Here is a 26,007-nt window from a genome sequence, read left to right on the forward strand (position 1 = left end):
TTGTTGGTATTGATTTTGTATCCATCAACTTGGGTGAACTTGATCATTTTTAATGTTTGTAATTCTTTTGGATTATTGTGAACAAATAAGAATTCTCGTCTTTTCAAGCGATCTTTTAAAAATACAAGTCTAGCCTTGCTGCTTTCTATTTTTAAAATTCTTCTCTGGCTTTCTGTTGCTTTTAGAATAAAATTCAGAAGCCTTAATTGGCCTAAAAGGTCCCACCTGATCTGCACCTCCTCAGCCTTGCCTTCCTCCACACTCTCCTTTGTTCAGAACCATCTAACAGTACTGGCCTTTTTTTTTAAAGTTTTTTGAGCTATCCAACATCCTCCTTGTGCCAAATGCTTTACTGTTGCATTTCAATCTGCCTGAGACACAGGCAACAATTTTACCCATCCTTTAGGGCTCAGCCTAAATATTACTCAGAGAAGCCTTACTTGAGAATCTCCTTGAATTCACTGGTTGTAAGGCTCCCTTGTATTATACTGTTAGTAAATCCTGCATTTCCTGAGTAAGTACTTATCTCAACTGAAATTAAATAATTTTTTTTACTCCTTAATTGAAGATTCTATGAGAAAAATAAATGCTATCTCATGTTTTTTTCACGTTCCAGGCATTGTGAGTGCCGCATGAATGAATGTTCATTTACCAATTGGTTAGAATTGCATTTTTATTTTCCAGTTAGACATATTGCTCCAGTTGATAGCTGCTCAAAAGAAAATTTTTAATTAGGCTACATTGAAGTATTTTGCTGGACAGTAATAAAAGATTAAATGTCCTCAGTGTTTAATATTTATGTCCTTCCAGTATGGGTGGTCTTTAGAACAATTTTCTATCTTTTAACAAATGCAGTCTGGTTCACTTAAAATTATATGTGGTAAATTTTCTTAAAGGCATTTTGAAGTTAAATTAGAAGCCAATGGTCTTTTGTTATCCTTAAATCAAATTTTATGAGTTTAGATGCTACATTTGATAGGCAGATGAAATATAATAAATTAAACCTGAAAATGTGTTCATGATTATTTCAAGAAAAACCAACCTACCTTTAATTCTTATAGTATATTGCATTACACATCTTTTTTTGTGTGCATATAACAGACTGAAAGCTAGCAGAATTCTAGGTTTAATTTTAGCTTAGGCACTGTATAAGATTGAACTCAAATGTGGTGCGAAAAGAACCTAGAGGAAAGTTTCACAAAAATAATCATTAGGACTATATGGTACATTTGCTTCTGTTTTCAGATCATAGATTTGTTGACCAGAATAAGTGATTTATCATTAAAGCCAGAAAATTGAAATAATTCTGGTAATTTGGAATTTCTAAAGGATCTCCCTAGATGACACCTAAGATCTGCACTCAGATAAGATTCTCTCACTGCTAGTAAGCCACATAAGAAAACACTACTTAAATACATGTATCTTTTGGGGGAAAGATAGCATTTTAATCTTGGCAGATCATGGGTCTACTTTCTGTATTCAGGTAAGTAAAAAAGCATAACTTGTTTACTTTCGGAAATCTTCACAGAACCCTGTGAGGGGGCGGGGGTGGCAAGGATCAGTTTAGAATGAGAATTCAGTTCTTTTCCAGTGCACAGTGCTTGTGATCCCAAAGTTCTGCTTCTATCTATGTGTGACCATACAACCTAGATTTGCCAGCACAGCCTCAATTTTAAATATTAGATTATTCCCATAAATCATAAAACCAGGAACTCTAACACTTTTATATTTCCGGAGAGCCTCTCTACCCTTCAAGTGTTGGCATGTTGATTTAATTGTTTTTGAGAGTAAGGAAATAAAGATAAATGAATGTATATTTTTAAGTGTGAAAAGGAGTGAAAGTTTTCTTAGCCCATTTCAGAACTTAGTTGTCAAATTTAAGTGTAAAAACATAAAAATGCCTGGCAAATACCAAACAAATAAATATATCTGTGTAAGTGCAGTTACATGTAGCTGTTTTCCCTTTTTGGAGAGTTTAAAAAAATCATGCTGTATGTTTTTTACAGTTTCCAACTTAATTGAGATATAATTCGCATACTATAAAATTCACCCTTTAAAAGTATACACTTCAGTGTGTTTTAGTATATTCAGTTGTCCAACCATCACCACTATCTAATTTTAGAACATTTTCATCATCCCAAAAAGAAGACCTGTACTTGTTAGTAGTCATTCCCTTTTCTCCCATCTTCCAGCCACTAGGAACCACTAATCTACTTTTCTTTCTGTATGGATTTGCCTATTCTGGATATTTCATATGAATAGAATTGTAAAATGTGTCTTTTTGTGTATAGCTTCTTAGCACAGAATTTTTGAGATTTATACATGTTGTAGCATATAACAGTACTTCCTTTTTATGGCTGAATAATATTACATTGTGTGAGCACAGTCATGCACCACATAATGATGTTTAGGTCAGTGACGGACTGGATATACAATGGTGGTTCAGTAAGATTAGTACCATATAGGTTAGGTGTGCAGTAGGTTATACCATCTAGGTTTGTGTTAAGTACACTCTATGATGTTCACAGACAAAATTCCCTAATGAGGCGTTTCTCAGAATGTATTCCAGTCACGATGCATGACTATACAGATACTGTTTATTCAGTCATCACTTGATAACTGGATTGTTCACATTTTCTAGTTATTATGAATCATATTGCTATGAACATTCCTACACAAGCTTTTCTGTGCACATATATATTCACATCTCTTGGATATATACCTAGGAGTGAAACTGCTGGGTCATAGGGTAACTATGTTTAACATTTTGAGGAACTGCCAAACTCTGCCGAAGTGGCTGCACCAGTTTACAGTTCCACCAGCAATACATGAGAGTTCTTTCTGATTTTTTTACTTCCTTGCCAAAACTTGTTGTTTGTCCCTTTTATTTTAGCCATTCTTATGGGTGTGAGGGTATCTCTTTGTGGGGTTTTTTTACATTTGCTTAATGACTAATGATGATGAGCATCATTTCATATGCTGATTGGCTGTCTTTCTAGAAGGTCTATTCATTTCCTTTGCTGTTTTTAAATTGGGTTGTTTTTCTTTTTATTGTTGGGTTCTAAGAAGTTTTTATATGTTCTGGATACAAGTCCCTTATCGGAGATATGATTCCCAAATATTTTCCCTCATTCTGTAGGTTGTCTTTCACTTTTACAGTTGTTTCCTTTGAAGCACACTCATTTTAAATTTGAGTGAAGTCTGATTTATCTGTTTGTCTTTTCTTGCCTTTGGTGGTGGTATCTAAGAAACCATTGTGTAATTCAAGGTCTTAAAGGTTTATACCTGTTTTCTTCTAAGAGTTTTGTAGTTTTGTCTCTTATATTTGGGTCTGTCATCTGCTTTGAGTTAATTTTTGCATATGGTGTAGTGTGAGGTAGGGGTTCAACTTTATTCTTTTTTTTTTGCTGCTGGGAAGGATGCACCCTGAGCTAACATCTGTTGCCAATCTTCCTCTCTCTCTCTGTTTCCTTCCCAAAGCCCCAGTACATAGTTGTATATTCTTGTTGTAAGTCCTTCTAGTTCTTTTATTTGAGCCATCACCACAGTATGGCTACTGACAGACAAGTGGTGTGGTTCTGTGCCCTGGAACTGAATCTGGCTGCTGAGGCAGAGTGCACCGAACTTTAACCACTAGGCCATCAGAGCTGGCTCCCACCTTTATTCTTTTACATGTAGATCCCCAACGCCATTTGTTGAAAGACTGTTCTTTTCCATTGATTGTCTTGGCACACTTATTGAAAATCAATTGACCATAAATGTAAGAATTTATTTCTGAACTCTGAGTTCTCTTCCATTGATCTGTATGTCTGTTTTTCAGCTATGAATACATTCTTGATTATTGTAGATTTCTAGTAAGTTTTGAAATTGGGAAATGTGAATATTTAAACTTCATTCTTTTTCCAGACTATTTGGCTCTCTGGGTTTCTTGAATTTCTATGTGACTTTTAGAGTTATCTTGTCATTATCTGCAAAAAGGGCAGCTGGGATTTTGATAGGGTTTGTGTTGAATCTGTAGAGCTATTTGAGGAGGATTGCTACCTCAATATTATGTCTTTTGATTCATGAACATGGGATAACTTCATTTATTTAGGTCTTTAATTTTTTGTGTGTTTTGTACTTTTCAGTGTATAGGTCTTATTCTTCTTTTGTTCAAAAGAAATATATTCCTAAGAATTTTATTGTTTTTTATGTTGCTAATGGAATTGTTTTCTTAATTTCATTTTCAGCTTGTTCGTTGCTTGATTATAGATTTTTGTACTGAACTTGCGTTCTGTACAACTTTTACTCTCTTAATATGTTACAGAAATCTTTCCTTGTGAATGGCTACATAACTACATCTACCTCATTCACTTAGCAAATATTTATTGAGCACCTATTGTGTCATAGGCATTTTTCTAGATGCTAGTGGAGACAGTAGTATATAAAACCCACCCAAACTCCTGTTCATGGAATTTATGTTTAGTAGGGAAAGAGAGATCATAAACAAGTTATGTAAATATATTGTATGTTGTATAGCACTTTTAAGGAGAAAAAAATAAATAAGGGAAGTGAGATATGAAGTATTTGAGATGGAGGAGATGAGTGCAGATTTTAAGGTGGCCGGAGAAAACCTCACTGAGGTGGTAACTTGAATAAACAACTGAAGGAGATGAGAGCGCTAGCCATGTGGATATCTGGAGGAAGAGCATTTCAGGCAGAGAGTAGTGAACAGGGAAACCCTGAAGTGAGGGAGTGCCTGATGAGTTTGAGGAACAGTGAGGTGTTGTCAGCGTGGGTTTAGAAAATTAAATGATGAGAAATAGAGTCAGAGAATGTTGGTACAGATCATTTGGTCATAATAATAAGTTTGCCTTTTACCTTTGAGTAAGATGAGAAACCGTTGAACGTTTTTGAGCAGAGGAGTGAAAAGGTCTGACCAGTGTTTTAGCAAGATCTCTCTGGCTGCCATGTTGAGCATAGACTGAGAAAAAGGACAAAGGCAGAGTCAAGAAAGCAGTTAGTAGGCTACAGTAATATAGATAAAAGGTGGTGGTGGGTTGGACAGGGTAATGCCAATGAGGTTGGTGAGAAGTGATTAAATTATTGATAAATATTCAAACAGTAACCCATAGGATTTGGTAATAGATCAGATGTTTGTGTGAAATAAAGGGAGGAGTAAAAGATGACACTGAGATTTTGGCCAGAGCAACTGAGAGAATGGAGTTCAATACTTATTTTTAATTACTGCATTAAATCTATGCATCACATCACATGCCCACAAAACTACAGATAGTTTTACCATATAAGCTTGGGGAAAAAAAACAGAAAAATAAAAAACAAACGAAACGAATGTCAAATATGGGAAATTGGGCCTTAATGAACATTCGTCCTGGAGTAAACTTGAGATGGAAGAGTATAAATCTTACAATTTCTATCAGTCTTTAGGACTGAACTAGAAACTCAGAGTTAATAATGCATTATGGAACTTTTTATTGTGGCATTTAGGTTGCTTTCCATTTTTGCTGTTACAAATATGGTACTTATGGTAGAGTTCTACAAATATGGTTGTTAGACTATGAGGCTATGTCAGCTTAAAAATTTGATAAATAGTTCCAATTACTCTTTAAAAAATGTTTTTAAGTGGTTTCGTCCCCAACACGCTATATAGGGCTGCTTATTTACCTCATTGCTTTATTTATTTTGTATATATATAAAATCTTTTTCAATATTTGAATATTTATAGATAGCTTTGTGAAATTTTCGGGATTTGGGGGTTCATTTTCTGTTACATTCTGTGTTTTTTTTCCTTATTAATTTGTAGGCACTTTTTATAGATCATTATTTAATCCCTTATCCATTGTAATTTGCAAATGTCTCATCATCTATCATTTATCTTTTAACTTTTTAGTATCTAATCAGGTGAAATTTTAAAATTTCGATGTAGGTACATCTGTCTTCTATGGCTTAAGAGTTTCAGCATGCTTATAAAGATGATATAAAAATAATCTCTTGTATTATTTTTCTAGCCCTTTAATAAGGTTACTTCATAGCTTTAGATTTATACTTTCAGACCTGAGTACATTCAGCATATTTTGGGGTATGGTATGATTTAGGTTTAGATCTAAATTGCATTTGGCATATTTTTGGGTATGATATGAAAATAGCTACCTTTTATTTTTTTCCACTGGGTAGCCAATTCTCTAGACCATGTAAAGGATCCTTTCTACGCTGATTTAAAAATGCTACCTTTTTATATATTACGTTTTCATAAACACTAAAATCAAGTTTACTGAAGTATAATTTACATCCAGTAAACCGCACCCATTTTAAAGTGTACAGTTTGATGTATTTTGACACATATATATATTGTAACTACCACCACAGTCAAGATATAAAACATTTGTATCCTCCCCCTTCCGCCCCCCCCAGATTTTTTCATGTCCCTTTGTAGTCCTTCCTCCCTCTTGGCTCCAGGCAACCACTGATCTGCTTATTAGTTTTGCCTCTTCTAGAATTGTGTATAAATGGAATCATACAACATATACTCTTTTTTTTGTTTGGCTTCATTTGCTTAGCATGTGTTTGAGATTCCTCCATTTTTGTGCTTATCATTAATTTTTCTTTAAATACACTATAGCTATACCACATTTCTTCATTTTTTTGGTGAACATTTAGATTTTTTTCCAGTTTTAGGCTGTTGTGAATAAAGATACTCTTTGCATGTGTGTCTTTCTGTGAACATGTTTTCATGTCTCTAGGGTAAACACCTTAAATTGGAATTACTGGATCTCATGGTAAGTTTATGTTGAATTTATAAGGAACTGACAAACTGTTTTCCAAATGGTTATACCATTTTGCATTCCCACCAGCAGTGTGTGAGAGTTCCACTTTTTCCAAATCCTCTTCAGCATTTGATACTCTCAAATTGTAGACATTCTGATGGATGTGTAGTGGTATCTCATTGCAGCTTCTTTTTCTTTAACTGTAGGAAAACATATGTAACATAAAATTTATCATATTAAGCATTTTTAAGTGTACAGTTCATTGGCATAAAGTACATTCACATTGTTGTGTAATCATCATGCTTATCCATCTCCGGAACTTTCTTGTCGTCCCACACTGAAACTCTGCACCCATTAAGCAGTAACCACCCATTATCTTCCCTCTCCCTCCAGCCGTTGGCAGTCACTATTTTACTTTGTTTCTATGAATTTGACTGTTCTAGGTAGGTACTGATAGAAGTGGGATCATACAATATTTGTCCTTTTGCTTCTGGTTTATTTCACTTAGCATAATGTCCTCAAGGTTCAACCATGTTATTGCATGTACCAGTATTTCTTTCCTCTTTAAGGCTGAATAGTATTCCGTGTATATATATACACCACATTTCATTTAACAGTTCATTCACTGATGAATACTGAAGTTGCTTCCTCCTTTTGGTATTGTGAATAATGCTGCTATGAACATGGGTGTAGTATCTCTTCAAGTCCCTGCTTTCAGTTCTTTTGGGGATATACAAGGATCATTATGGTAGGTTTATGTTTAATTTTTTTATGGAACCAACATAACATTTTCTGCACTGGCTGTGCCATTTTACATTCCCTTCAGCAGTGCAGAAATTGGAACAACCCTTGTTCCAATTTCCCCACATCCTTGCTAACACTTATTTTGTTATTACTGGTTTTTTTAGCAATTGCCATGCTATTGGGGTGTGCCATGTCATTGTGGTTTTGATTTACATTTCCTTGATGATTAATGATGTTGAGAAGTTTTCATGTGTTTTTTTGGCCATGTGTATATCTTTTGAGAGTATCCAAATATTTTGTGCTTTTTCTTTCTTTTTCTTTTAAAGATTGGCACCTGAGCTAACATCTGTTGCCAATCTTCTTTTTTCCCTTTCTTCTTCTCCCCAAAGCCCCCCAGTATATAGTTGTATATTCTAGTTGTAGGTTCCTCTGGCTGTGCTATGTGAGTCGCCACCTCAGCATGGCTTGATGAGCCGTACCACGTCTGCACCCAGGATCTGAACCAGTGAAATCCTGGGCCGCTGAAGTGGAGTGTGCAAACTTAGCCACTTGGCCATGGGGTGGGCCCCTGTGCATTCTTTTTCTTTTCGGGATATAAGCCCTTTGTTAGATAGATATATGTATTCCTCTATATCGTTACTGATTTTTTTTTGGTTACTTATTAATTACCAAGAGAGAAGTGTTGAAATCTTCGACTATAATTGTGAACTTGCTATCTTTTCTTTGAGTTCTGTCCATTTTTGCTTCATGTATTTTGAAGCTCTGTTATTAGGTACATTCACATTTAGAACTATTAGATGTCTTTGATTAATTGATTCTTTATCATTATGACATGTCTATATTGATATCTGGTAATGGTCCTTGTCCTAAAGTCCGTTTGATGTCTGATGTTAGTATAGCTACTCCTTTCTTATGATTCATGGTTGCATATTATATCTTTTGTTCTCTGTTTGATCTTATCTGTCGTTGAATTTACTATGTCTTTCTTTTAGGTGGTGTATAGTTGCATCTTGCTTTTTGATTGATTTTTCTGATCTCTGCTTTTTAATTTGTGTTCAGTCCATTTACACTTATTGTAATTGTTAATATGGTTGGGTTTAAGACTACCAAGTTACTATTTGTTGAGCTTTTTTTAGAAGTCTGTTTTATCTCCACTATTAGCTTATACCTTTATTCTTTTTATTTTTTGGTAGTGGTCGCACTAGTATTTGCAATATGCACCCTAGTTTATCTCAGTCTACCTTCAAAAATATTATACTACTTAGAGTGTAATGTGATAATTCTAGAACAGTATAAATTCATTTACCCTTCTTCATCCTTTTTGCTGTTGTAGTCTTACTACGTTTTACTTCTAAGTAAGTTAGAAATTCCACAATAGAATTTGTAATTTTTTTTTAAGTGGTCAGTTGTTTTGTAAAGAAATTTAAAAACCAAGAGCAACATTCTTTGGTGTTCAGGCTCATACTTACCATTTTCATTTCTTTTCCTTCATGTAGATTTTTGCAGATTCCTTTGCAAGGACCCAAGTTTCTATCTGGTGTTATTTTCCTTCTACTTGAAAAATTCAGAAATTTCTAAATTGCAGGTCTACTGGTCAGAAAAACTTTCAGCTGTTATGAAATGCTTTCATTTCATTCTTTAACATTTTATTAGGAAAATTTTCAAACTTACATAAATGTGAAATAATTGTAGGATGTAATGTATATTTACTTTGTCTCATATCTATCCATTTATCCATCTATTAATTTCTTATTTTTTGGATGCCTTTCATAGTAAGTTGCAGGTGTTAGTATACCTCATCCTTAACTTCAGCATGTGTGTTGCCACCTAAAACTTAGTAATTTAGTATTATTAACGGAATTTAATATATTGAGTTTAACTGAATTTACTGTATTGTTCCAGTTATCTGTTGCTGTGTAACAAGTCATCCCACACTTAAGTGCCTTAAACCTCAGCGCTTATTTATCTTGCTTATCAATCTGTACTTTGGGCAAAGATTGGCAAGGATACCTTGTCTTGGCTTCAAGCATGTCAGCTGAAATGGCTTGATGACTGGGGTAATTTGATGACTGGAGGCTGAAGTCATCCATCTGAAGGCTTCCTCACACATCTGGAGATTGATGCTGGCTGTCAGGACTTCAGCTGGAGGTCTGATCTATAACACTTACATATTGCCTTTGTATGTGGTTGTTTGGCTTCCTTGCCAAGTGGCTGGCTTCCTTGCTGTATTGTGGCTAGATTTCAAAACTGAGTGTCTCAAGAGAGCAAGGCAGAAGTGCCTGGCATTTTTTTTTTTTTTTTTTTTGAGGAAGATTAGCCCTGAGCTAACATCTGCCAATCCTCCTCTTTTTGCTGAGGAGCTCTGGCCCTGAGCTAACATCCGTGCCCCTCTTCCTCTACTTTATATGTGAGACGCCTACCACAGCATGGCTTGTCAAGCAGTGCCAGGTCTGCACCCGGGATCCGAACCGGCAAACCCTGGGCTGCCAGAGGAGAACATGCACACCTAACCTCTGAGCCACCAGGCCGGCCCCGTGCCTGGCATTTTTATGGCCTAGCATTACAAGTCACAGAGCACTACTTTCACCATACTCTCTTGATTGAAAAAGTAACAAAGGCCCCTCAAATTCAAGGAGAAAGGACATAAACCCTACCACCTGATGGACAATGCCAGTGTTACCTTGTTAGAAGAGCATGTGGGATGGGTTATATTGTGGTGGCCATCTTTGGAAAATACAGTCTGCCACATGTACTGTTCCTAGTCAGTTCCTGCCCCTACATCACCCTCCCAAATCAACCATTATTCTGACAGCTTTCATTGTAGATTAGTTTAGCTTGCTCTAGAATTTCATATAAATAGTTTTGTGGTATTTATTTGTGTAAGTTTCTTTTACTCGGCATAATCTTTTTGAGATTCATCCATGTTACTGCATGTGTCAGTAGTTTATAACTTCATTCTTCTATTAAGGCACACCTGGGCTGTTTTCACTTTCTAGTTGTTATGAATGAAGCTGTAGCAAACAATGTGTGAAAGTCTTTTTGTGTGATTATGTATGGTTTCTTTTCTCTTGGGTAAATACCCAGGAGTGCAATTTTTGGGTTATAGGATAGTTAGAATACGTTGCTAGATCTTTTCCCAAGTTGATTGTTTTGTTTTATGCTTCTACCAACAAGGTATGAGAGTACCAGTTTTGCCCTACATCCTTGTCTACATTTTGGGCTGTCTTTTTGATGTAGTCATTCTGGTAGATGTACGGTGGTTTGCCTTGGTATTTTGAAGGATGTTTTCACTTGGTTTATAATTCTACGTTGACGTGTTTGTCTTTTAGCATTTGTTTCTAATGAGAAGTCTGGTTATTATCTTTCTTCCCCTGTACTTAAACTTCTTTTCCTCTGGCCCCTTTTTTAGATTTTCTCTTTACCACTGGTTTTCTTTGTGATTGTCCTGCTTAGGATTTGTTGAGTTTTTTTGTCTGTGTTTGGGGGGGAATCTCTACATTTATGTTTTCAGCAAATTTGGAAAAGTGTCAGGTATTATTTCTTCCCTGTATTTTTTAAGTCACTTCTCTTTCTCCTACACTGTTATTTTTCTGGGACTCCACTTAAGGTATTAGACCATTCGCTATTGTCTTCAGGTCATTAACCTTTTTTTTTTAGTCTTTTTGTCTCTCAGTGCTTCAGTTTGCTTTGCCCTCTATTTTCCTGCTCTTTTTTTTATCTCCTGCAGTGTCAAAAACTTGCATGTATCTTAATTTGTATTTCTGTAAGCTCTATTTGATTTGTTTCCATGTTGTACATTTCTTTATTCGTCTATTCCTTTGAATCCTTGAGCATATTTGTAATAGCTATTTTGAAAGTCCTTGATTACTGTCTGCATTAATTCTGTCACTTCAGGGGTCATTGATTGGTTTTTCTGTTTGTAGGTCATATTTTCCTGTTTGCGTATTTAGTAATTTCTTGTTGGATGCTGAACACTGTATTAGTTTATTGTTGAGTAACTGGATTTTGTTGTCTTTTAGAGTGTTAAACTTTGGCAGCCAGCTAAGTAACTTGCTAGTCAGCTTCATCCTGTCAAGGCTATGTTAGGGTATGTCTAGAGAAAGCTTTACTTTAAGGCTAGTAGCTATTATAAAGATATGACCCTTCTTAGTTCTCTCCTAAATGTACCCAGTGTCAGCACATTCTTTTCACTCTGGTTGGAGGAACTTAAGGATCACCCAGTCCTCTGTGAGCGGTGGGACTATTTCAGCTCACCACTCTTTGTCCAGCTTCATAGAATCCTTCACCGTACTCATGCACAGTTTAGTATACAGTAGCAGACTCTAAGGACACCCAAGTAACAGATTTCTGGAGCCTTTTTTCTGCATAGCTCCCCTCATCTCTGGCACTCTGTCAGTCTCCACAACTCTGACCTCTTGCTTCTCGCCTCAGCGAGGCTGCTGTTCTCTGATTGAGTTTTCCCTCCACTGACAACAGGTTAGAAAGTACCTCCAGGCAGAAATCTGAGCATTGAAAGGCTCTCTTCATTTGTTTGTTCTCTCATGGGTCACAGTCCTGTACTGTCTGTTTTCCAGGGTCTGAACCAGCCATTTTGTATATATTGTCCAGTTTTCTTGTTTTTGATGAGAAGCAACTGTTACATACTTTTGGATCTGTCTCTGGACTGACTTCTGTTCCACTTATCTATTTATCTAAGATTCATATCATACTGGGTTTTTTAAAATAAACTTTTGATTGAAATATAATATATATACAGAAGAGTGCACTTAACGAATGTACACATAGCCTCTCGAACTTTCATACATTCAGCACACGTTTAGCCAGCATTTACATCAAGAAACAACACCAGAAGTTCCTCTGATGCCCTTTGTGCTCTCTTTGTCACTACCTCTCTTCCCCCAAGAGTAACCACTATCCTGACTTCTAATAGCATAGATTAGATTGGCCTGTTTTTACATTTTATATAGTTAGAATCAATCACATTTAGTTGTGTCTCTCACTTAACTTATTTGTGATATTTATCCACATTGTTGGTTGTAGTAGTTGGTTGGTTATAATGGGTACTATATATATTCAGTTTTAGGAATATACCACAATTTATTCATTCTGCTGTTGTTGGACATTGTAGTCATTTTTGGTTTGAGGCTGCTAAGAGTATTGCTACTCTACACATTTCGTTGAATGTCTTCTGGTGAACATGTACTCATTTCTGTTTGATGTATACTTAGGATTGGAATTTTTTTTTTTTTTAAAGATTGGCACCTGAGCTAACAACTGTTGCCACTCTTTTTTTGTTTTTTAATTTGTGCTTTTTTCTCCCCAAATCCCCCCATTACATAGTTGTATATTGTAGTTGTGCGTCTTTCTAGCTGTGGCACATGGGATGCTGCTTCAGCGTGGCCTGTCAAGTGGTGCCATGTCCGCGCCCAGGATCCGAACCAGCAAAACCCTGGGCCGCTGCAGCAGAGCGCTCCAACTTAACCACTCGGCCATGGGGCCACCCCCAAGGATTGGAATTTTTAAGTCATGGGGTATGCATACATCTAGTTTTAGTAGATACTGTCAAAGTCTTTTGAAGGAGTTATACTGACTTTATACATTTAAATTAATATTCTATGCGTTAATCCCTGGTAGAACAAGTCCCTTGGGAGAAAGAGACATTCTTCTTCTATTAGAAAATGAGTTTTGTTTTTATTCTTAAATCTGGTCATTGAAATAAACTTTTGCTAAATCGAGATTGGATTAAATTTGTGTTAATTTGGGAAGAAATGACACTCTGGTTTGTTCATCCATGAATTGCATTTGGAACTAGCTCAGAGTTGGTTTTTTTTTTTGAGGAAGTTTAGCCCTGAGCCAACTGTTGCCAATCCTCCTCTTTTCTCTGAGGAATACTGACCCTGAGCTAACATCCATGCCCACCTTCCTCTACTTTATATGTGGGATGCCTACCACAGCATGGCTTGCCAAGGAGTGTCATGTCCGCACCCGGGATCTGTACCAGCGAACCCTGGGCTGCCGAAGTGGAATGTGCACACTTAACCGCTTCACCTCTAGGCCGGCCCCCGAGCTCAGTTCTTTGTCAGGCCGTGAATCCTGATTCCTTCCTTTTTTTTTTTTTGTAGAGGGAGGTGTGGTGTCAAGAAAACATAGTCCCCATTACTATGAAAATAAAAATATGGATAAGATGAGCCTTACCATCAACCAGCTTACAAGTAGAGGCACTGACAAATGTACACAGATAGCTATAATATAAGATATAAAATAATAAATTTAAGGTAGGAATATTAATAAATTACTTTATGATATTAGGAACATATAGCAAGCCTCAAAGAAGACAGTAGTTAGTTACAGAAGAGCTTAGAGAACTCTGAGAGAGAGCCTTTAGAATGATAGAGTTTTTAACAGGGCATGATGGATGGATGGGGGTGGATGTTAACAAAGGATAGGCAAGTATTTCTGAGTGAAGTGTCCTGAGACACAAAAGCATTGAAGCCAGAAATACAGATGGTCAGTATGTGATAGCCAATAATCCAGTGGTGGATATAGATCATCAAGTACCTGGTAATGATGTCCTGTAATGGGCAGTAACACTTGTAAGGTTGGGGGTCAGAGACTAGGGCCTCATATGATGTATGGAGTTTGAAATTTAGGTCTGGTATTAGAGAGCTAATGGGTAAATTTGTAAAGAGTATACCTAATGTTTCTGGTGCTTACAGTATCTGTTGCTTATCCTGTATCCTTATAGATTTGGTATATTTCCACTATGATTATGTGTTCCTAATCTTCTAAGGAAAAGTTTCTCAAATTGCAGTCTGCACATCACCTGAAATATATGGTAAAAAGTACAAATTCACGTACTGCACTTTATTCACTGAATCACCATCTCCAGAGGTAGAGATCAAGCATCTGCATTTTTTACAGATCGCCAGGTGATTCTGAACATAATAAAGTGTGAGACTCAGTTCTCTAAGGTATAAAACTTGGTTCCTTTTTAAGAAAATATTTATACAGTGTCTTCATTTTCTACCATCAACCTTTAGAACACAGAGTGGGCTTCTTAATCTTTGGGACATGGTTTTTTCATATGTAATAAAAGGAAATGGATTAAAAGACTTCAGTTCCTGTTCCACTGAGAAATGTTCTGATTGTATACAAAGGCATTAAGAACTCACAGTGATTATTTGAGTGAATGCTTTAAGCTTCAGAATTTGGTTTTGGATAAGAGTTAACTTTTCTTTTTTCTTGAGGAAGATTAGCCCTGAGCTATCATCCACCACTAATCCTCTTTTTGCTGAGGAAGTTTGGCCCTGAACTAACTTCTGTGCCTATTTTCCTCCACTTTATATGTGGGACCCCTGCCACAGCATGGCGTGATGAGCCGTGCTCAGGTCCGTGCAAGGGATCTGAACCCAAGAGCCCAGGCTGCTGAAGCAGAGCACATGAACCTGACTGCTGCACCACCAGTCCAGCCCCAATAAGAGTTAACTTTTGATAGATATATTAAATGTTTGATTTAAGAAATAATAGTTGCTACCATATATTGAGGCCCTATTATGTGTCAGGCAGCATTGTCCTATGTAACTTTTAAAATATTTTCTCTACTACTCATAACAACCTGACACCTAAGACTCAGGGGTCAAAGGACCTGCCTAAAGCTGCTACTCCAGGAGTTCATGAACAAATGCCCATATGTGTACCTAACATAGCAGATGCTCAACATATAGGATTTAATTAAAAGCTAAATTGGTATAGGTAATTGAAGGAATTTGAAGCATGTAGTGTAACAGTTTTCATATATTTTCAGCTTTGAGAGGGAGACAAAAGTAAAAAAATGGCAATCACTAAGCTCTGGATGAAAATGGGAAATACAGCTCTACAAGCTGAAAGTACTCAAGCCACAGGGCCTGCCTAACTACCCTTCTCTGCATCCTGGCAACAGCAGTAGGGGCATTTGTCTCGATATGTTTTTGGATATTCATAAATATTACAAAAAATAAATTTCCTTTTATAATAAATTTTAGAAAAGTTTTTTCTTTGAAAGTTTATCCAGTTGTCTGTGTAAAAAGAATTGAGTGAGGTGTTTTATATTTTAGGTTAAAAATCTGTAAGAGCCTGATTTTAGAATTCACCAGCTCCCCAGAAGTTTGGCGCAATATGGTATGTTTCTGTTTTATTTTTTGGAATTCAAAATTGCATGTGTATCTTAATGTCATGGTTAGAGTAATGACAAATGCGTTCAGCAAATTTGGGTGCCTACCATTTTTAAAGCATTGTGCTAGGTGCTAAATCACTATGCTACCAGGTAGACTGAATGGGGGGCCCAAGTGGGATTTTGAAAGAATTTACAAGAGGTTAGTGTGCTGTGAGAAGTAAAATAATATGCATAGGAAGATTGAGGGACAGGTGTGGCTGTAAAGGTCTGAGTTAATAATAGATTCCATTTGTTGAGCTCTTACTACGTGCCAGGCACTCTTCTGAGCAATTCGTATGTTAGTCTCTTCATCCTCATGACAGCCCTCTGAAATAGATACTACTATCATCTTAGTTCTAGCTTTGGAATCTGAGGCTCAGAGAGGTTAAGTAACTTGCCCAAGATTTCCCACCTAGTAAGTGACCAACCAGGGACTGGAATACAGACCGGCTCTGGAGCCTGTGTGTGCTATGTTAGGCACTGCAATTCATGAAAAAGGGGGACTGGAAGAGAGAACTTGGCTCAGTAATTTTCAAAATATATGTAGCTCTTTAATAAATTAATTTAGCTCAGTTAATTAGTCAGTTAAAAGGTATTTTAACTTTTCTCATTTTTATGTTTACAGGTTGGAAAATTAGACTTGTTTAGATTTTCTGAATCCATATACACTGTTAGTCTTAGGAGAACACAAGAGGGAACAGTATTCATTTAAGGGATGCCATTTCCTTTTCTTCATATGACCTTACGAATGTTCTAGATTCTTATCAGGAGACATGTACCTATGATAGGAAAACCTGGGAAATTGAGATTTTTCTTCCAGACATTATAAGTTGCATTTATTAGAGTCCCCTAAAATTTCTTATGTATACTTAGGCCAACCCTCACCCTTGTATAAATTTGAAGCCCAAGTTCATAGGCTACAGAGGTATGGGCTCAAGCATTGGTGTTTCAGCCCTTCTCTTGGGGTTCTCAGATACTTTGCTATTCTCTATTAGGTTCTGACCCATGCTGGTAACCACCTTCTATGGTTGTCTGTTGTCACTTTGAAGGTGTTAACTCTCAAGGGTCTTTTTCTCTCTTGTAATTTTCTCATCTTTCCTTAGCTTTAGCTTTTCAGAACTGACCTGGATACACAATTCGGTAGGGAAATGATCAGGGGAAAAACTAGTTGCATGAATTGAGCTCTCGATACTGGGATATTTCAGATGTATATCTTTGCCAGAACTGCAGTATGATTAGGATGCCTGATAAATTTGAACCATGCTAATCAGGAAAGTTCTGCTAAGGCCAAATAAGGGGATTGAAAGATAGTAGGTTGAAGAAGGAGGAAGTGTTTTCATATTTTTCCATTCTCTCTCATGAAATTGATATAAATGGATTTATGGCTGAGAAAGAGTGGAGCATGTTTTCATGAAGGACCCGGGGGTTTGGCTAATGTTGGTCACCCTACTTAAATGTAGAATAAGTAGGACTAGATTTTGGTGTACATATGTGTGTGTGTGTGTGTAGGACTATAACTATTCCATTAAGCATTTGGCTACCTGGAAAACCTACGACTATTAGTGCCATTTAAACTGTTGCCATAAATGTGGGGTCCCAGTCTGTCTTCTAAATCTTTGCTCATTTACATTTCATTAAAGTCTATAGCAAAACTAAACCAAATCAAAAAATTCTAGACTTGGATAGGAAGTCAGTAGATCTGGGTTTTAGTCCTAGCTTTAACACTAATTTTAAAATCTTGGGCAAGTCAGTTAATCACTCTAAGGCTACTTAATATATATATATATAGATTTTTTAATTCTTACTATAGTATCTACCCTGATTAGGTGGAGCCAAAGTTGTCATGAGACTCAAACAGGATACTGTTGATAAAGTGCTTTATAAACTGTAACACTTCATAAAAGTACAAGAAATTATTGCCACCTTGTCTCAAGAGAAATTTTAAGGAAAAAAATGCTGGAAAATGGTCCTTAAAAGCATTTCTATAATAATTACTCTTCGGATGAACATTACATTGACACCGAATTCGAAGCTTTGAAGATTAGTTTTTGAACAGTGAATTGGATTTATATATTAAAGTGTTCTAACCAAAGATTTGTTTAATTTATTAGAGTTATTAAACCTACGCTCAGATCAAGTTAGCAGCTAGACTGGTGTGACAACCTGTTTTTAATCAGTGACTCAAAGCTGTGATCACCCTGATGTCACCGAATGGCCACAGCTTGTAAAAGGTAATTTTGAATGTTATTTTACAGCCTTTAAAAGGCTGTCATTGTGAAGTAAAATATGTGCTGTAAAAAATGAAGAAAATGTATAGTTGGCAGGAATATTGCTGAGAATAGTGGACCTAAGAGTTGACCTGCTTCTCCATGTAATCTCCTTGCTAAAATATTTCCTGCTTTTTCCCCCCAGACTCACCTGTATGAATAAACAGGAAAGCATTTCTTAAAAATTTTAGGTTTCAAAATGTTTTATTATGAACATCATAAAAACTATGAAAAAGTTCTTAATATGCATTTTACAATGTGCCTTTTCTGTGGTAAGAGTTTTAACTAAATCCTTCTCTACAAGTTTTTACAACTTTAATAAAACTAGTATACTTTTCTCTCCTAGAGAGTTACACTGGAGGTCAAAGGAGTGGCTTGCAGGCTGGAGAAGCCTACATTTGAGTTTTCTAGCTCATGCTGCAGAATTCAGATTAGTGGTCATTTTGTGATCACATTTTCTGTGATCCAAATCAAGACCTAAAACTGTTCCAGGGTTTATTTTGTGTTTTCTAATGTTACTTGCATATTGTTTCTGTTCTAAAATTTCTTTTCTGATTTGTTACTCTTCCAAACTTTAACCTGAGTCGATAGTTCTTGTTTTTTTCCTGCCTTTGATCATATATCCTGAATTTGGTAAAATTACTAGCGTGTAATGTATCTTTTACTTCCAAAATCTTGACAGTAAAGAATAAGATTCTTTAGGGCCCAAAGTAAAGATTGGAAACTATTTCTAGATATTAGATATTTCATAGTTTTGAGAATTCTAATCCTAACCTTAGGATATTTTTTGGTAAATTATTTAGAATATTATAGAAATATACTCTAAGCAGAATGACTAGAAATTTATTCAGACATGTATTGTTGCTTGCTACTCACTTTAAGAAAAATATTTCTCCTAGTTCTATATATATTCACTTCTCTCTTGATTAAAAAACAATTTCCATTTTGAGTAGAAAACAAGTTGTGTTTAAGACACCCAGAATAGATCTCTTTTAGGGTAATAATCTTTCAATCCTTTCTTATTCTTTTGTCCTTTTAGACTGAATTGGTTTAAATTACTTCGTTTGACTTCTAAATGGCTTTCAGTAGCTCACTTTAATATATGTTAATATTAAATGATAATCTAGTATATTTACAATTATTTGGTGACATTTTGATGCTAATGTTTACATATTCTCCTGTTTGGGGAACAGAAATAGAATGTAGTCACCATCTAATTATGTATTTAATCTCTGTCCCATTTCAGAATCTCAAAACTTTGCAGCAATTACATATTGTGCTTCTAAGACTCGGATTTGTTTTTCTTCTTGCTTGTGTCTTACCTTTTTGCAGCAGTATTTTAATTTTCCTGTCATTGTATCATCATTTTTCCCCCCTCTCTCTCTTTCCCTGTTAATTTTGAAAGTTTTGCCGCCTACGTGTTTGAAAGCTTCTAATCTGCCTCTCTTCCCTTAGTGCCAGCAGGTTTATTTTTTGTTTTGCAAGCCTGCTCTGCCTCCTTACAGTATGACATCTGATGCTGGAGGGTCGCACTTTCAAAAATGAGTCAGCTGGTACATGGGGTTATCATCAGTTTTTAGCTCTTCTGTCTGAGAGATACGAGTTTGGAAGCAATCTTGGGGTACTTACCCACAAGGCTGGTGGAGACCAGGTGTGTCACAAAGGTGATTTACTTGCTCCCTGGGGGAGAGGGTGGAGTGAAATTTTTGCATTTGTGTCACTGCCAAGTCACTGCCACCTTCAGCATGCCCCAATTTTTGGTTGTAATATAATTTTGTACAAAACTGAAAATATAAATATACTGCAAAGAAGATCTGAAATAAATATTTGAGCTGGTGGAGTCTTTTTTTTTTTTGCATTCTTGTCCTTGGACTCTGAATGAACTGCAGTGAGGGGTAATTTTGAAAGTCTGATGAAGAAGTGAGTCTTTTAAAAGCTAAGAAATGTGGAAAACAGATTTTTTTCTTTTTTTTTTTTTTGCTGGTGGCTTTGGAAAATTTATCTTTTGACCTCTAAAATGTATTCTATTTTGAAAATTTGAAAGTGTTAGAAATCAGTGTTATGTTGATTCACCTTAATATCCATTGACTGATGCTGTTTATAAAAGCTAATAGGGTAACAGGAAGTTATTTTTTTAACAGCATGGTAGGGATAGGCAAAATTGGTTCATGCCCCAAAATGGAGATAAAAGGCTTGTTAGTGTCTTAGAATTTTGAATAATTCTACATAAGGTAGCAGCAGTATATTAAAAAATAATATCAACTAACTGGCAACTGTTTATAATTGAAGTCATTCACAGTTATCCACAGCAAAATTTTAATACCTCAGGATGGTACACTTCTGACAAGTAGTACATCCTGCCAGTGTTTTTTCAGGGAAAGATAATTTCATTGTTGAACCAAGATAATCATGATCAGAATGGTATATCTGACTTAAGTGTCTCAGAATTCACTAAGGCTGTTAGGTTTACGTTTAAATTATCTACAGCAGAAATTGGCAAACTTTTTCTTAAAAGGCCAGATAATAAATATTTTAGGCTTTGCGGGCCATGTGTTACTGTCAGTTTCTCAGCTCTGCTCATGTAGCGTAAAAGCAGCCATAGACAATATGTAAATGAATGAATATGGCTCTGTTCCAATAAAACTTTACAAAAATAGGTGCTGACCCACACCTTAGTTTGTCATCTCAGGCAGTAGTTTGCTGACCCCTGATCCAAAGTTAGGGACTGTGAATACCAGTGAATACCCTTGTTATTGTGGATAACCAATACTTGGTTTTAGAAAGTATCATAGTTGTGTTTTTATTGTAAATACTTGACTTTCTGAGTAATTATGATTTATTATACTGGTTTGTATGTTGATATATAAATAGAGTGTTTATAGTTTCCTTTCCTTTAAAAAAATGCACTGAGTTTCTTATTAGTCTAGCCCTTAACAGTAAATGTGTTGTATGGCAATCTGATCTGATCACTTTTTCTCATGTTGAAATCTTCAGTTACTTTTAAAACTGTTAATGATTATATCCTGTTTTCAAATTTGTCTTCCAAAATAATATGTCTGCCCCTTTTTGGAATGTGGAATATTTTGCTTAACTTTCCTCAATTGCATTTTACAGATCACCAGGAAAACCTCAGTCTGACGACATTGAAGCTAGCCGAATGTAAGTGTAACTTGGTTGAGGCTGTGGCGTCTTTTAACTTGCCCTACCTTGCTTTAAATGGTATCACATTATTTGAAAATAATTTCCAATTGAAAGAGAGTAATGCTTTAAAAAATAAATTGGAAGATAGGAATATACCTACTCTTTTCCCTACCAAATAAATACCTCTAAACCTTGGTAACACGTTGCTGGATTTCTACTTCTAGATAGATAATTGCATACTCCTGGATTCTTATGTCTTTTTGCTCACCTAGCAGTTGTGGGGAAATACAGGGATGGGGGAAGAGTTCAGTTTAACATTCATTTATTAAGTGCCTGCTATGTGGAGGGCATCAGGTGCTGTGCTGTGGATACAGTTAGGGCTTCTGCAGTTCAGTCAGTGAGAGCCTTAACAAGGACAGTGGTATAATAAGAATTCAAGGTAAAGTTTTCCAGGTTTAAGAAGAATATTTAGAAAGTGAAATAGGTAAGACTTGAGTGATTAGTTAAGAAGTTTAGGGTAATAGGAGAGGTGGTAATTGTTGAAGCAAGGTTTTTGAGGTTGGAATGAAGAATATAGGTATAGAGATTGCTCTTGAGTAAGAGCAAAGACCCCCATCTCCTGAAATTAGGTGGAGGAGGGAAAGATGGATACGTGATGTTAAATGTATTAGTAGGTAAGAATGGGGAAGTCAAGGTCATTTGTGCATGAACTATATCAGTTTTCTCAGTAAATTAGTTTAGGTCTGCTATACCACTGTTTCTGTCGTCTTTGAGATAATGCTAAGTGCTTCTTGAAAAGGGTTTGACTGTTGAATAAGTTTGGGAAATAAAGTTTAAGTTTGCAGACTTAAACAGCAGGTTTCTTTACTGAAAATAGTGGAAATCCTTTAAAATGCTACTGTACATTGTAGACTCCAACAAGGTACTCTAAAATGTATTTCTCAAGTTTATGTGTCCATATAACCTTTTTGTGTGTGTGTTGTGGGGGGGTAAAATACACATAAAATTTAGCATCTTGACTGTTTTTAAGTGGGCAATTGAGTGGTATTAAGAACATTTATATTGTTGTGCAACCATCTCTGCCATCATCTCCACAGCTCTTTTCATCTTGCAAAACTGAAACTAAACCCGTTAAACAATAACTCCCAAATTCACCCCTCTCTCCAGCCTCTGACAACAACACTTTAACTTTCTGTCTCTGATTTTAACTACTCTACCTCATATTAGTGGAATCATAGAATATTTGCCTTTTTGTGATTGGCTTATTTCACTTAACATGATGTCCTCAAGGTTCATCCATGTTGTAGCATGTGTCAGAATTTTCTTCCTTTGTAAGACTAAATAGTATTCTGAGTGTGTATGTAGTACATTTTGTTTATCCATTCATCCATCAACGGATACTTGGGTTGCTTCCGTTTTTTAGCTGTTGTGAATAATGCTGCTGTGAACATGGGTATACAAATATCCCTTCAAGACCCTGCTTTCAGTTCTTTGTGGGATTGCTAGATCATATGGTAATTCTATGTTTAATTTTTTGATGAACCTCCATACTGTTTTCTACAGTGGCTGTACAATTTTACATTCTAACCAACAGTGCACAGAGATGATAATTTCTCTACATTCTTATCTTGTAATTACCTATTTTTTTTTAAAGTAGCCATTCTAATGGGAGTGAGGGGATATCTCATTTTAGTTTTGTGATTATGTAACCTTTTAAGAAACATGTTTTGATAGTTTTTTGTAGAACACAGAGTTTGGTTAGGGGATTTGACAAGACTATGAAAACTTGGAAAGTTACTGGGGGGAGTGAGTGAAGGAGTGGACCAAATATTATTGAGTGTCTCATTCCGCTGAGTGGCCAGCTGAGGTTAGAGACTTTGTCATACTTGGAGTTTAAAGACTTTTCTTTTAATAGTTGGTAGAAGATGCATGGTATTTCAGGGTTGGGTATTAGCAGAGCAGATGGGACAGAACCACTAGTGGCATGTGCGTAGGATGTTAACAATGGAGTCGTTGAATTTATATGTCATTATGCGGTGGCTGTGGTTGAAAAGGTTGTGGTGTCAGATGGAAGGTGTTGGGTTGGTTACAAAAAGCCTGCTATAGATCAGAGATAGTTCAGTGTAAATGAAACTCTCAAGGATAGATGATAATGATCAGAGGTTGGGTGTTTAATATGCCTCTACGGTAGTGATTGGCTGAAATAGAAAGGAGATGAAGGTCACTCAAGAAAGTTAAGTATTTTGGGAGCTGGAGTGTTGGGATAGATCATGTACACAGACGTTAAACTTACCATGGCAATGATGTAATTGGGGACAAAAGCAGAGCCTTTAGTACGTGGGTATAATTTTCCAGAACAGAGAGGAAAGGCAGACAATATTCAGGTAGATAACAGGAGTTTCACTGTAAGTCTTGTTTGTGTTGTGTTTTGTTTTGTTTGGAGGGATGGGCATTGTTTGTGTTTAATACAAGGAATTAAAAGAATAGTGGTAGACTTAGGGATTTGTCTCTGAAACCCTCTCATAAAAAGATTGCAAGACAAGCAATGCCTTTGTGGGTAAGCCAGGCTTTAGTGAAAGCTAAGAGTTTGAGGAACCATTATATAAAGCAGTTGAAGATAGAGGACAACCTGTATCATGAATGTGCTTCTAGAGATCTTGGAATAGGTTAGGAGGATGAACCGAGAGTAAAGAATGGAAAAGGATAGGTGAGGTTTGCATTTTGTAGTAAAAACCAAGGATGGCAAGAATGTGAGGCGTAATAGGGTATTTGTCACAAGATTCCAGGTGAAACTCTGTTGTTAAGTTCTGGTTTAGTTTAGCAAGCTCTCATACTGTTTGACTTGACCATGTTAAGGTAAAGTTAACGAAATTAGACCTACCACGTTGACTCCATACAGGCATCCAAGATTCTAGCCATAATTGCTGTGGGAATTTAGCTCTAAGTCGTAATTGCTGTGGGAATTTAGCTCTAAGTCTTCAAGTCTGCTGCCATTTCTCAAATTCCTCTACCTGCAGAAACGATAACCAGGCAGTAGTTTAGTAAGGTGAGTGGGTCCAGGTGTATTCTATCATAATCTTGTGAGTCTTGATTTACAAAATAGGTAATGAAGGATTATTGGTTTTACCTAAGAATTAGCTAGAGTGTTTGAATAATGGCAGTTTATTAAAGCATGCTTTTGTTGGGCACTTGGAGACGTATTTGCTTTTGGCATCCTTTAGGAACACCTGGAGTGCATTTAGATAGTAATTTATATAAAATTAAAGAAGATGCTTGTTTGTTTTTAGGAGCTCTTAGTGTTGCCTATTTCCTAGGGTGCAGGAAAACAGTAAAAAATTTTTAACAGCTGTGTGCCATTTTACAGTTTAGCCTAGAAATAGAGCTAACACAATAACCGAGATCTTTTTCTTCAGTTGAATATATATTCTACCTGGATTTTGTTTAAATTTATATATACCATGTAGTAGCTTCTTTCGTATGTATCAACTTAGACACTTTAGTTTTCTTAATGATTTCAAATTAATTTCTAGTATCTTCAGATTTCTCCTCTTTGGTAGTTACTCCCCATACCTGTCTGTAACACTTAGGTTATGTTTTCAGGTGTATAAGTAAGACAGTAAATGGAGTTAGGGTAAATGTTTCAAGTAATTTGCGATTCAGTATTCAGGAAGGCTATTTTTTTTTTTAAAGATTTTATTTTTCCTTTTTCTCCCCAAAGCCCCCTGGTACATAGTTGTGTATTTTTAGTTGTGGGTCCTTCTAGTTGTGGCACATGGGACGCCACCTCAATGTGGCCTGACGAGCGGTGCCATGTCCGCGCCCAGGATCCTAACCGGCAAAACCCTGGGCTGCCTCGGGCCGCTGAAGCGGAGTGCAGGAACTTAACCACTCAGCCATGGGGCCGGCCCCAAGGCTATTTAAATACTCAGTTTTCTCTAAATGTTGGCGTGACCCAGGACTCAGTTCTTAAGCCATCATTATCATTTCTCTTTAGGTAAGAGCTTTAGCATATGTACTGTGACGACTCATATTTTTATCTCCAACTTTGACTTGTAGACTCTCATATCCAATAATTGCATGGCTCATTCTCAAATTTAACAAATCCAGACTAGAGGTCTTGATTTCTGTCCTCTCAGACCTACTTCTCTTATAATCTTTTTGCCATTTCAATCAGTAACAACTCTTTTTTTTTTCCCCTTCCAGTTCATCCAAAACTTTGGAAGCATTCTTGATTTCTCTTTGTCTCACTTAAATTTTAATATCAGCAAATCCTTTTGGCCTTTCTTCAAAATATCACTAATTCAACTATGTCCTTTTTTTCCCCCATACCATTTCCACCTCTACCGTTCTGGTTAAAGTGATCATCTTTTGCCAGAAGAATGAAATTGTTTCCCAGTAGTTTGCTACTTCCATCCTTGTCCCTTACAGTGTATTTTCTGTGTAGCAGCCAGAGTGATCTTTTTAAAATTGAAGTTAAAGCATGTTATTTATGCTCAGAACCTTTCAAAGGCTTCCCATCTCTCTCACAGTACAATCTAAAGATCTTCAAGGCCCTATATGAGCTCCCTTTCACTTCTGTGACTTCCCATTTCTCTTGCTCATCTCTGTCTACACTGGCTTAATCCTCTTGCTCTTATGTCTTGGTGTTAGTAAGACTTGAGCCTATTCTTATGACCCTTCTCTATGATATCCGCTTGGCCTCCTTTCTCACTTACTTCAATGCTCTGTGCTCAAGTGATGCCTTATCAGAGAGCCTGACCACTTTCATCAAAGAACAGTCATGTTCTTTTTTCTCTGTTCCCCTCATCCTGCTGTATTTATCTTCATCCGATTTAATGTCATTTGACTTGTTTCATATTGATTTAAGTCTGGCTCATTTAATACTAGCATGGAAGCCTAA

At 36.3% G+C, this 26,007-nt stretch overlaps 1 protein-coding gene across 7 annotated transcripts in view; it reads left to right on the plus strand.

The window, feature by feature from the left end:
- Positions 1–26,007, plus strand: part of UBE3A (ubiquitin protein ligase E3A) — a 95,102-nt gene that overhangs the window by 10,413 nt on the left and 58,682 nt on the right. For 3 of the 7 annotated variants that reach the window (XM_046652466.1, XM_046652472.1, XM_046652467.1), the window contains exons 2-4: positions 15,602–15,665; positions 17,811–17,930; positions 21,081–21,125. The exons of 1 other annotated variant lie outside the window; for it this stretch is intronic. In XM_046652466.1, coding sequence (XP_046508422.1) covers positions 17,911–17,930; positions 21,081–21,125 — 65 coding nt within the window. In that variant the 5' untranslated portion in view covers positions 15,602–15,665; positions 17,811–17,910. Of the gene's footprint in view, positions 1–15,601; positions 15,666–17,810; positions 17,931–19,421; positions 19,618–21,080; positions 21,126–26,007 lie in introns of all 7 variants that reach the window. 3 more of the 7 variants (XM_046652468.1, XM_046652471.1, XM_046652469.1) reach the window with 2 other exon arrangements.

Source organism: Equus quagga, chromosome 2, assembly GCF_021613505.1.
Source record: "Equus quagga isolate Etosha38 chromosome 2, UCLA_HA_Equagga_1.0, whole genome shotgun sequence".
NCBI lineage: Eukaryota > Metazoa > Chordata > Mammalia > Perissodactyla > Equidae > Equus > Equus quagga.